At 44.8% G+C, this 13,476-nt stretch overlaps 1 protein-coding gene across 9 annotated transcripts in view; it reads right to left on the bottom strand.

Moving 5' to 3' along the window:
• Positions 1-12,617, bottom strand: part of LOC101064051 (ephrin type-B receptor 3) — a 49,137-nt gene extending 36,520 nt beyond the window's left edge. For 4 of the 9 annotated variants that reach the window (XM_029827851.1, XM_029827853.1, XM_029827852.1 and 1 more), the window contains exon 1: positions 11,931-12,616. In XM_029827851.1, coding sequence (XP_029683711.1) covers positions 11,931-11,994 — 64 coding nt within the window. In that variant the 5' untranslated portion in view covers positions 11,995-12,616. Of the gene's footprint in view, positions 1-11,930 lie in introns of all 9 variants that reach the window. The other 5 variants (XM_011614964.2, XM_011614970.2, XM_011614966.2 and 2 more) reach the window with 3 other exon arrangements.
• Positions 12,618-13,476: the final 859 nt, after the last annotated feature.

Here is a 13,476-nt window from a genome sequence, read left to right as displayed (position 1 = left end):
TTTCAATATTATAAATCATTTTCTGCTCGAGTGGCCCGGCTCAGATGCAGAGACAACAAGGCTTTACAGTATTTCAGTTTTTCATCTACTTCCTGTATACTGCAGCCTGAAATACACACAAATTACAGGACTCTTCGCCCAGGGGTGTTCCAAGGGAGTTAGCTGTTAACTTTTTCCCAAGTTAGCCGGATTTCTCCCCACCCGTCTGCCCGGCCGTGATTCCTATGACACAGCCTCGGGTGAACTCAGCTAGTTAAAAAATAACAATCACAGTGTTTATGCCTAAACTCAGCCATAAGCTCTGGTGCTCAGCTGAGTTCAGCTCTGTTGTGGCCTGTGGCGATTCAGTCTGAAGGTAATAAACAAGAACGGGGCACGAGCTTGCTTTTTCCCACCCCGACTGGAGAGGGGGGGCTGACATATATACCGGAGAAGGAAGTGCGATTTCATCCATCTTCGGAGAGTTTGAGCCACCTTAGGGCCACATCTCTCGGTGGTCCAAATGAGCTCGGGTGGGGTGGGTAAATCTCCAGCCGCATGTTGTGGATCACCGCAGACCTGATTACTCATCAGTCTCAGGATATACAGTAGGAACGAGTGGATGGAGTTACTGACCATAACCAGTGAAGTAAAGGAGGAATCCTTGCAAGATTATTGAAGCACCAATCAGTACAATCATTACAAAACTGTGATTCTTATAAAGATGTTTTTAATAAAAGTGGGTGTTAATATCAACCATCTGTTGTTTTTCCCTGCTTGAAACTAGTACCTGTTTAAGTGAGGCGAACCCTTTCAATAAATAATTGCTCATTTAAATCTGCAAAAGCATTGCTGCTCAGGGAAAGTGTTAATATTTCATCGGCGTAAAGCCCTCCTGTTCCAGTGCTGTGGTCCGACTTCCATATCTAATGACTGCCAAGGTCCAACACATCTGGCCTTCTCTATTCTTGGGTTAATGAACAAGTGAGGAATTTCTAAAACAGCCAGGAATGGAAATTGATTTTTTTTAAAGTGTTGCCTCATTATCCCATGCGGGGCACTTTATGCAGTACCACGGAAACCCAATACCAGACGGCGTGGATTGTGTAACAGCAAGGTCACATGGGTGTTATGGTTTTGTGTGTGCACTGACAGAACGGGGCTCGGTGGTCTGTATCAGGATTGTATAGATCGTCTGGGAGCAGAGCCATTAGTGACAGACTAATTGGAGCAGGCCAATTGGTCTCCAGCACTGGCCTAAGCCAAGATTCATAAATAAGTAAGTGCAGGGGCAGCTTGGTCGCTTAATTAACAAAGCGTGAAAAAAGGGCGTGAATCCCAAGAGGCAGTCAACCCAGTCTGGTTGCTAGGATGGATTATCGACAGCAAACCTGTCTATCTTGGTGGCACTGATTGATGGAAAGCCAAATTGAATCTCTAATCATCACCACTTTTTTGTACCTGCACCTTTGGGAATTGCAGAGGCCAGAAGTGGAACGGGAGCTAATGCCGCCGTATCCATTTCTGACGGTAGTGGCGTAAACATAACACCCTTCCCCCAAGCCTTTTCTCCCGTGCTCTCTTGCCGACTGTCCCCATCTGGCCAGGGGTTATCTGACCCCTGTGTGTGTGTGTTCTTGCTCACACTTTCATGTGTCTGCCAATTGTTTTCACACGACAGGCTGTTTGGCTGAGGTATTTAAAAGACAGACACCTCACACATCTTCCACTTAGACACCCACTGCCACCTTAAGCATATTATATTACAGCAGCGAGAGGCACTTGTCTTTGTAGCCCTTCTTCCTGCACTAATCTTGTTGATTGTCCAAGCTGACAGGCAACGGCCGCTTTCTGTAGGGAGCAGAGAAAAAGCCAAGGGCAACGGTGACATGTTAAAAGAAACAAGCCTGTCAGGCCTGTCATGTAAGAAAATAATTTTGGCCAGTAAAGTGTGGGGAGATGACATGCGTTTAACAATAGCAGCCTTCTTGTTGCCAGTCAGGACCTTATCAAGCACTGTGTGAGAACAAAGGGTCTCAGAGTGGTAAATAGCAGCCATCTCCCTGCTCTTCATCATCATTGTCGGGATTTTGATATCACAAGGGTGTGAGATAACGTGGAAAATAATACTGCAATTAGGACCTACAGTTAGCATGATATGCTGCAGTCAGAGAAGAGCGGTCTCAGGGGGCTGATGGGAGAAAGCTGGACAAGGAATGAGAATGACAGTTACAGGGAGATGGCATAGAGATGATAGCCCGTTAGCGAGGCTGGGAACGGGACGAGGCCAAATAACAGGAGGGTGGGAGAAACAGAAGGTAAACAGGGTATAAAAAGTACACTTTGTTTGCTGGGAATTCCACGTAACATAAAAAAATTTAGGGGTGTAAAATGAACCACAATGTATTCATTTTTGTACTGAGCAGTCTGACCAGCCTAACCCATGCAGCATGCAGATCTGGACGCTAACAGCTCCTGATAAACTTCTAACAATCTGCCATTATACAACCGAAGGCTTCCTGTAATCAAAGAGCAATAAAGTACACCCGTTTATGCCATCAATAACGGTCTGGAGCTAGAGTAAACCATGCCACTTTATGAAAGGGAACTGCATGTTGAAAAATGACCAAGCGTTGTTCCTGTAAGCCTTCAATTTCTCATAAATATATTTAGAATTACAGCACTTATTTTTGTTTAACGCTACATTTACAGCTCAAATTCATGTTGCTTTTCATGCTGACTCGATTGCTCCCTCTGTCTCCCTCTCAATCATTTCAATTCATCTGCCACTAACTCACCCATTCTGACAAAAGTACAGATTGTGTCTTCAAATTTTTTGCGTTGTTTTCATTCATGAGTCCTAGCTTGTGTGTCATATTTATTATAAATAAAATGCCAACAGATTCTTTTCAGACTTTATTAAAGCCCGGACACCGAGTGTAAAAGCACCGCCATGCATAATCCAGCATCTGAGGGAAAGCTGCATGTTCTGAAAGTTGAGACTTGGACAATGTTGGTGGAAAGCATCCAAGTCGGGAGATTAACGTTTCTCTGCAAAGACAGAGCTCGAGCTCGGAAAAACCAGCTGCTACTTTATTCCTCGGTTTCACACACTCACCTTTTTTTCCCATCACTTCCTCCTCGCTCTGTTCTCAATCTCATCATTATTGACCTTGCCTTCCAGTAACCTTAGTGCAACATCTGTCCCTCATGGTTGTTTCTTTCAACACATTTAAAAAAAAAAGTGGGCAGCCAGTAACCCGAGTGGCTTTTGAAGATAAAAAAAAATGCACACTCTGCATGGACTCACACACGGAACCCATGTTGAGGGGCTTTAATATCTAATAACACTTATGACTTTGACTCAGTGTGGGGTGTTGGTGGTGGAGTGGTCACGGTGAGAGTTGGACCCAACACACATATCGGTCTGGCCAAGGTGCAACCTCAAACAGGTGGGGCACTTTTATGGCAGGCAGGGGCATCTTTGGAAGTGGATGAGTTAGCACCTGGCTGAAATCCACCGCGTGCTAAGTCCAGCCTTCCCGCGATGTTGGGATTCACAGTGCTGACATGTTAATCTCGCAGAGGTAAAAAGAAGGTCAGCTATAAATGCAAGCAGAAGACGTCTTGCCTATTTGATCATTTTTTAATCCCTTCTTTCTCTCTTTCATTCCATACACATAAATATGCGCTGGTATGGGCAACATCAAAACGCCACATTTCGAGGGGAGCAAAGTGGGTGAAAAATGAAGAGTCTTTGAACTGCTTGGATGTGTCTCCCCTCTCAGTCTCTGGGCTCCCCCGCTGCTCTGTTGGGGAGGGGGAAAAGGCCTGATCGATGTGCTCTGACAGCAACAAAATGAATGGAACCAGCTGATTGATTCATTAGCAGAGGAGTGAGTGCATGTAGATGTGGGCTCTGACCCTAAGAAGAGGGTGAGTGCATGGGCAAAGATTTCATGGGTGCTTGTGCATGCGTATTAAGTGAAGGTAATTGTGTGTGTGTGTGTGTGGGTGGGTGTGTGTGTGTGTGTGTGTGTGTGTTGGGAAGGGGGTTGCTGTGCGATTAAGCAACTGTCACCATCCATGTGTGTTAAGTGTACGTGTGAAAGACGGAGAAACGGAGGAGTGTGAGAGTAGTGAGGGGTCAAAAGGGATTTCCAATGGGTGTAAGAGGGGAAAGCGAAGCTGTTTCCAGCCTGACTTGGCACAGAGGGAGGGGGTCAGCCTATGTTGTCCGGAGCTTTCATGTGGCTCCTTGCAATTAGTCTTTCACGGTACTGACTGTCAAATCTCTGTTAAAGTTGCAGCTAACAGCCAACCATCATCGTTCAAAGGGGAAAATTATTATAAAATAAATGAAGATAAACAGTTGATATAAAATAAACTGTCTCTATTAGACTTTTTTGATTTCTTTTTTTAAACTTTGTCGTAATGCTACTAGTTACACCCTACATATGCAATGTTGTAGCCATATTAGGCAGTTGAGTATCAAAACCAAGTTGCAAAAAACTTACAGCAGACCACAAGGGTGGCCTTCCACACCTGCTGTGGGTTAATGTGTGTCACAGGCATGACTTTATGGCTTGCCCCAATCAGCGGTGCTACCAAATGGACAGGTGTTAGGGCCATCTCAGTCACAGACCAAAACACCTCAACATTTGCTAGATTGCACCCATTACATGAGTGCCTCAAAGGAGCAATTTGCAAGACGATGAGTCTTTTTCCTGTGCCAAAACCTGACATTTTGGCTCAACCCAACAACCCATTCATGGTCTGGGAATAAGAACCGCCAATTACACCTTCATAAATAGTAATTTTAGACTTTTGACCTTACTTCCATTGGCCTCTAAATATTGCACTTGCTCTGACATTAAAGTCGCTGTGTCACTGAAAACCCCATTTCAGCTTGAGTTGAGGTTAAATAAATGCTCCCCACAGCTGGTAGTGCATTTAGGAGCTACACTGAGGAACCATAGGGATTATGTAAATATCTGCACAAAAGGTCACGTGTGATTGCTGTTACTGCCACTGAAATGTGCAGGATTCACAGTATGTGAGCGGCCCCGTGGATGGTGTGTTCAGGAGCGAGTTGGTTGTCATTTTGATGAGAGAGTGGGGGTCTTGGTGAAAGTTTCACGAGAAGACAAAAAAAGGGCAATGCATGAAATATTTAATGGAATCGGGGAGCCCTTGTCCTGACTACAGGGCCTTTGAAGTGTAGATGAGGTGCAGTTGGTGAGGGTTTTTGACAACCTGGCAGAGACTGAGGCCCCTGCTCTCACACATTAAAAACTACACTCTACAGTTGGACCAATTCCAGGGCATCCCTTTGTCCTGAAAGTTGTACTCCTTGTTTATTCTCTTTTAAGACCAGCAAAATCTGTTACCCTGCAGGGCTAAAGGGCTGGAGGTAGACCTTCTGCACCCGAAAATGGTGCCATGGACTACCCAGCAGAGACTCCCACCCCCCTCCTTTTTTCTTATTATGGTTAACAGGTCAAAAGGTTGTAACTGCAGGAAGTAATGTTCTCCCTCATCAAAGTGATATATATATACACAGTATATATATATATATATATATATATTTCCACTCTTGAAGGCAGATGTAAGTGGACATTGTTCTGTACCCCAAGAATCCCTAAAGATGAAGCACCAAGGTGAGTTGCAACTCCTCCCACTTGGTCTTATGAGTGTCCCTGCCTCTGACCAATGACCAATGGCGTGATTGCTGTCACATGTCCTTAGAAGCTCTTAGTACTACAACCAGCCACAATGACTGAGCAGTAAGGCACACAGTGACTAAGTCTCCAACTGTGCTTTTGACCTGGTCTGTGAATTTAAGTGTTTATGTGTGTCAACGAGCTGTGGAAAGTTGCACAGCTGGATCCTCTATATGGAGACATCCCATTTCAATATATTTTCATACACTGCAGGAAAAGAATAACCCCAGGAGCTTGATTGTGTCAGACCACCTATTGTTGCGAAGAAACGAGACAAGACTTGATGAGTGTAAGCCCCCGCCAATGTTCCATCCAGACAGACCCCCCCCGTGACCTCTGCTGGGATGTGAGCGTGGGTTTTTCATATTTGAATGGATAGAAATAATAGCAGGTCCTAACCCTTTGGACATTGGTTCACGTGGTAGTTTTTGGCTACTTTTAGGGACATGTCGTGCCGACTGGGCCAATAAAAAGCGTCCTCCGATGACCAGTAGTATTAGTAAAGTAGTAGGAAACAATGCTAAAGATGTCCTTTTTTCAGCAATTTTTTTATGCCCTTTGCGCATTGTAGGCTAGTTTAAAGAGATGAAAATGGAAGTGACAAAAACCCTCACCCTACTCTTCCGTTTCTGAATTTCTCATGAATGACTAACACATTTCCCTCTGCTGTCTTTTTATAGCTTTATTTTTATTCCCCCCCACCTTCACTGTAGGAGCACATCAGTTTCAAAATACCAAAGCCCCAGAAATATACAAACACTTTCCGACCGCTGCAACCTCCCGAAGGCCGCACACAGAGAAACACACTCCTGCCCTCTACGCACCACACGCCCCACTCTTCGCCATGACTATGAAATCTCTCCCTCGATCTCTGCCTCTCCCAGATCGTCTGTGTTTCAGTGCTCTCTGCGTTCTGCTCGGCTGGCTGCAGACACCAGCGGTGTGTCCGTTCAGTGGGCAGGCCTAAACACATTTGCCCTCCTCTCCTCGCTCTCAACTGTCGGGACCTGCCAGCCCTCAAAGACCCTCTGTCGGCTAGCGAACGGACTGCACACGCTAATATGATCCTGGAAATAAAAAGCGCTGCACACAAGAAACGTGAAAACGTTCAGTGAAATACACAAGAAGCTGTGCTCAGGATATCCTGCTCACGCAGAGGATTACTGCACAATGCTGCCATTCCTTTTAGCAAAACACTATATTATGTTGGTGTTGCGTGTTTGTAAAGCAACTGAAAACTGACAAGAATATAAAACGTGGCTGAATTAATCCGTGCTAAAGCTGAAGTCTTTGTCTGTTTTGTATTTAGGTTCTGCTGAACCTGTTCTTTAAACCGCAGAAGCTAAAGCTCGAAACAAACAAACGGATGTGACTTCACAACATTCCCACCGTCACATTTTGCCTCATTGTTGATGACAGCACGAACAATTTCTTTTGAATTGTTCTGGAAATCCTTTTTTTTTTTTGGGGTTTTACACAAGTCATCCTGCTTTTGTCCACTTCCTGCTGTGGAGGCCACGGCTGGACTTACGCGGCTGTCGCTTGCCTGACATGTGAAATTCCAGCTCAGTGAATCTCTCTGTGCCGCCATATGAGCCATGACCCATCATTCGATGCACATGAGCACTCCCACAGACCCTTACATCTGCAAAGACCGTCAGTTCCTCCGTACAAATCCGCCCTGCATGTAGACCACCTCCTCGCCGCTCTCTAATACCATCCTGTCCCGACTCCCATTACGTTGTCATGTGCTCCCCTTTCTCGTCAGTGCCTTTCGCCAATCTCAAGTCACTGTACATCTGTTCAACATGGCGGCTGCTGAGCACATGACCTATCAACTGGCTCGCCTCATTGTTGAGGTCAGTATGAGAGGACGCTGGACAAGGGAAGAATAGACTGGAAAAACAAATAAATAAGTAAATTCAGTATGAATATTAGGTTGAACTTTTCTTCTTTCCGTTTTTTATTTTTACAAATTTTGTATGCAGTTTAATTTGAACAAATGATAATAATGATGTATTATGCTATTGTTGAATAAATAACCTGCAAGCTTTAAATGTATTTATTTTGCAACTGCTGATACTACTACTACTACTAATCCTACTACTAATCCTCCATTAAGCAACTGGTTGTGAGTTACTGATAAATATCCTAATGAACTGGGGTTTTTTTTAAAGGAGAGGACAGCTAAAGGTGGCCTTAATGACCCTGTCCGTCTGACCTGCACTGGTTGGTAAAGGTCAGGATAGATAGACAGATAGACAGATAGATAGATAGATAGATAGATAGATAGATAGATAGATAGATAGATAGATAGATAGATAGATAGATAGATAGATAGATAGATAGATAGATAGATAGATAGATAGATTCCCACTTTATCTACAAATAATTACGCCACAGAAACGTTAAATAGTTTCCTTTGTCACACCACCACTCACCCAAAATTTATGTTTCACTTTAACTTTACAGCAGGTTTATTGCGGGGGACAAAAACGCGCGTTTGCGCGCAATAAAAGTCTCTTCAGCGCATAAAAGGTCCTTAAAAGACTCAAGTAAAACCACTACCTCACTCTATTCATTGCTATTATTACTTTTGAGGAGGATAAAACGTCCCAGAACGGACCGAATTTCTTTTAGCGCAATGTTTAGAATGCGTGAAAAGTAATTAACACCGCAACGCATTTTAATCTTAGGCTGGTCTCATAGTTTTGGTTTACACATTTCTGACGTCCGGGGTATTTATTAATTAATTAATTTATTTATTTATTTAAGGCATATTTTAAAGATTACTTTCTTTAAATCAATTAACTATTTTGTTTTATTTCTTAATTCGTTTCTTTGAAAGCAACAAGGCAACTTTATTCATCCCCGTGGGGAAATTGAATTGTAATAGCACCCTATACAAAGTATAGAAACAGAATAAATATATATACAATATAAGAATCCTTTATTTTTATTTACAGCTGCGTTGCTGTGATGAAAATAATAAGAATCATAAATAAAACGCGCGGCTGTCATAATGACAACCACCTTCTCTGTTATACCAGGGGAGAGAATATATCATTGCTGAGTGGTGAGAAACCTGCCAACTGGAAACAGCCACAGGAAAGCTCCTGCGGAGGTGTGATCTCACCGACGTAAACACATAAACGTGGCTTCCAATGGACCTGCGTGTGCGTAATCACTTCGCGAAAAGCGTCGCCGGAAATAGAACGCCGAAGTGGTACGACTGAGAGGGAAACCCCGTGTTGGAGCCATACAGTAAGGAGCCATTAGTCATAGAAAAGACGGGGTGTTGCCAGGTGAGAAGAAACGAGTCTGGGTGTTGTCCAAAATTAATAGAATTAAATCTGCTATAATTTACAGGCCTGAATGCAACTTTTTCTGGCTCTGAAAAATAAAGTTGGTTACCTAAAGTACCGCGATACTCGGACATATTTGATTGCAGCGTCCCAGAATCACTGCGCGTGTGTATGTGCATGTGTGTGTGTGCGCTCAGGTTATCAGCTGATCAATATCGCCGACGCAGTGCTCTCGGTTCTCTGGCTGACTCTGTGCCGCCTGTCCCCATGCCATTCCGCGCTCCCTCCCTCCGACACACGTAATTTACAGCGAGGAGCAGCCACAGCGCCTGTGCGCCACAGTGAACTGTCATCGATGCAATCTGTCTCCTCGGCGCGCCGATCAACAGTCAAGGCCTCCGCCGCACCGAGGCCACCGAATCCTTTGACCTCAGCAGCGCCGCGATTCTCACTTTCACGACATGAAATCATAATGAGTTTCTAACAAGGGCAGGAGGAATAATGAAGAGGAATTAAGAGGTCAGGAGCCTCAGACAGTCAGACTTAAAACACATTTGGATTCAGACTCTTAAAAGTTTAATTACATTATCCGAAAATTGAAAAAAATGAACATAAATCACTCTGAACTACCGCTCATTCTCCCAAATGAGCTTCAGAACATGCAGTTGGATGGGGTTTAGTGGAGGAGCTGTTTCATATTAACGCTCAGAGTTTGTTTGCTGCCTTCATAAAGTCCAGAGACAGGCGGGTGGATCGTTATGGGCCATAATTAAAGCCCGTGGTTATATAATTAAACAAAAACCAAATTTACAGGATTGGAAACATGGAGAGCAGCTTTTACGCATCAACGTGACGGGCGGGTGGGAATGAATGTCGGGGGGAGTTAAAAATGAATGAAGTTAGAGCCTTTTTCCGGGTTCTGTGACCCCTGGAACCAGCGAGACGGAGGGGAGAGGCCGCTTTATTCACCCTAAACTCCCAGACAAGTCCCAGCAGCGGCCATCTGCACTCCATAAAAAAAATTCGGGCGAGTCACAAATATTGCAAAATGATTTATTTTCAATTAAATCTATCAGCTTTCTGCACAAGCATCTTTAACATACTGTCATAAAAACCCAAAGAAACACCTTTCTCTCCATCTTCCCCCTGCGCTTTCTCTTCTTTCTCCAAATTCTCTATTCTATCTGCTCAACTCCTCCGTTGAAGCCATGTGTTTCCAGTCAGCAGAGCCCAACTAAGGTTCGGCGACCTACAGGGTCACCGTATGCTCCACGTTTACAATCCTGAAGGAAACTGATGAGGACATCAGGAAATCTCACACAAACTGTAAAATATAGGCCTATTTCTTTTCTTTCTTTATCAGAGGGGATCAAAATGTCTTCATTTTAAATTTAGGATTCTGACTTTATAAGTCAACGCATGCGCTCAGCATAATCAGCTCCAGACTGGTGATTAAGAGGTGACAGCAACAAACTCGATCAGGTGAGCGTCGTTTTCATTCAAGCGCCAGCGGCGGACGCGCGTCCCGGTCGGGCGGGAGGGAGCAGCAGCTAGAGGCAATTTAGCCAAGCGGTGATTTCAGGAGGTGTTCAGGGCAGCGTTTTGGTCCGGTCCCTCTGTAGACACGCCGTGTCGCTCAAATGAGGTCCACGGCACAGGGAAGCGAGCTGGAAGTCAAATGCGCAGAGCAGGACGGGAGCGAGTCGAGAGGAGGCGAAATGTTGTTTTGGTCTGGTTTCTTTTCGAGTTCTCAGTGACCCTTTCAGCCTCGCCACGATGGCTGATGATTCTGATGGCATTTTACAAACTAAGAAGAAGAGCATGAGCCAACGCATATCGCTGGAGGAGAAAATAATCGATTATTTAAACATCAAAAGCACCTTTACAAAATAAATAGGGAGGGAAGGAGGGAAAGGCGTTTACTGAGCCAGTGGCCCACTGTCCTACTTTCCTAACCAGCCGGAGACCTCGACTACGTCGGCTCCAGTATCCACTTTTAAAACTTCCCTCATATACAGTTGCATTTCCAGATCGACTTAATGTTTCTCACTCAGAGGAAATAAAGTCCCGCAAACTAAACTGTGTGAACATTAAAGCAAGTCTATGAGTTTTCCGCTTTGCTTTGGGAAAATTAGAAAATTATTTACGCCGTTTTACGCACGAAGGATTAATAAGAGAAGCAAGTTTTACAAAATGCAAATGATCGGAAACCGGAATTTAAAATAAACTAACGTGGATCTAAAGATCCTGTAGATATAAGGATTTACACGCGTATTTACTTTTCCGAGCTATTGTGTTTTTGGACAATTAAAAAAAAAAAAAAAGAAAAAAACGTCGCAGCTTTGAAAATTGAATTATGTATTTGGATTTTTTAAAATCGAATTTGAAAGTGTGCACTTTGACCTATAGACATCAGCCCATATGTCAGAAAGAGCACGGCCTTAAAATACAAGGAGCCGTCCGAGAGAAAGTGTCTGCTAGGGAGGGGGGGTGGGGGGAGATCGGAGCCGCGACTCCCCGGTGAGGTACAGTGGCGCTTCTCTCTGTAAGCGACGAAGAGAAGCACCGGCAGCCGGCGATAGCTGATCTAACAAAAAGGAATACACAACTCCAGTGGGAAAGGATGAGCTTTGGCTGCTGTGCATAACAATTGTTTACCAGCACCATCGCCGGCCACAGTAATTGGCTGCGTAAAGCCATTAATGCTATTAGCGCTCCTTTAAAGGGATCCAGATGGCCACTTTGTTTTAAAAAAGGGGAATTTTAATCGTGGATGACAGAAGAAAAAAGAGGTAACGAGGTAACTTGGGTGATTGGGAGCCTCACCCCCTGCGGCACCCAGCTTCTGCCGGGCAATGGGCTCACATGACGGGGGAAAACACACCGGGCATGGCAAACAACGGCTGAAAAGGAGATTTCTTACCTTCAACGGTGGAGACCACGGGCAGCAAGAGGCTGCACAAAAGCAGAAAGTAATCCATTGTCATAAGGCAGTCTGGTCGGACATGTAAATAAACCAACTAGAGAGAGGGGGCAGAAGTGGCAATCCAATCCGACGCCCAGCGCACCCGGTCCCAGTCCCAGTCCCAGTCGGAGCTGTGTCAAGCCTCCAGGGACAGAGTTACCCCTGCGTAACACAGATCAAGTCCGCTGTCCATATAGGATGTAAGAGCCCTGATGTGGACTGTACGGAGAGGGCAGCCTCGCACCCGTGCCAGAGCTCTCCAATGCGCCTCAATAAAACTGCCTGAAGAGCTCAAACCTCCTCACACTTTCGCGCACGGCGAAACAGCTGAAAACAGGTAGTCCAGTCCTCCGTCAGCATCCGGAGAATATTCCCAGCAATCAGTCTGAGTGTCTGTGAGAATTTAAAAAAGCAACCTTCTCCAGGAGATCCAAATACTTTGTCTGTGGTCAGAAGAGCGGAGGCAGTGAGAGCCCCACTTGTGTCACAAGCATGCTGTGCAGTCCCGGTCAGGCATGTGTCCGCGGCTGAGAGGTATTCCTGCGGAGAGAGAGCCCGGAGTTGTGGAGGCAAAGTCCCAGAGCGAAATACTGTCAGCTTTGGCTGCCGCGTAAAGCGCCGCCGACCGTCTGCTCCGCTCGGCTTGTGCTGTGGAATGAAGCACACGGCGACTGAGGAGGAATAACGGGGGTGAGGAAGGGAGAGAGAAGGGAGAGGGAGAGAGAGAGGGAGATAGGGAGAGAGAGAGAGAGAGAGAGAGAGAGAGAGCCCGGGGCAACAGCAGGAGGGGTTAAGTTTAAAGCGGTTACGCTCAGAAAAAACGTCCACATCGACAACCATTTATGATGATATGAGAATTAAACCAGTCTTTGAAACAAGATCACGCATATAAAGTTATTGAGTTGATCGTCTTTGTTACTCACTTTACCACAGCAACATTCTTCTCTTCACATTAATGTGGTTAAAAAAAGGCAAAGAGTGAATTTTATTGATTTTTTTTTGAGTAGCAAAATTTTTATCATACAGCTCCGTAAAGACTCCGGCCTCGGTCACACGCTCAGACATAGTTTTTGTTTTAAATTCAGTTTTCTGTAGCTGCGCGTCTCCGCGACTCTCGGCGTTCCTGGGACTCCCAGCTCCGCGCACAGCCGCGGACACACAGCGCCTCCCTGCGGATCAGCCACACTCGACGCGAAGGTATAATCAACACTTCGCCGGTTTTCTCTTCAAAATATTATTTTCCAAAGCTACGTGATTTTAAAAATCCCCAGAACTTTAGAAAAGAAGCCTGACCGGAGTCTCCGCAGCACCAGAGACTTGTTTTGTAAGTATAAACTTAACAGAATATTAAATGCGTTTGCATTTAATATGGACGGTGAGGAATCAAACTTCTCCACTTTGACTGATGCTCCTCAAAAAAGCAACGATTTTCTTTTAGTTTTTAAAATTTTATTGTATTTCTTTCACAAGCATTTTTTTAAAAAATTAAACAGTGCTTATAATC

This window comes from Takifugu rubripes, chromosome 20, assembly GCF_901000725.2.
Source record: "Takifugu rubripes chromosome 20, fTakRub1.2, whole genome shotgun sequence".
Lineage (NCBI taxonomy): Eukaryota > Metazoa > Chordata > Actinopteri > Tetraodontiformes > Tetraodontidae > Takifugu > Takifugu rubripes.
The sequence above is the reverse complement of the archived record's forward strand: the minus strand, read 5'-3'. Positions and strand labels throughout refer to the sequence as shown.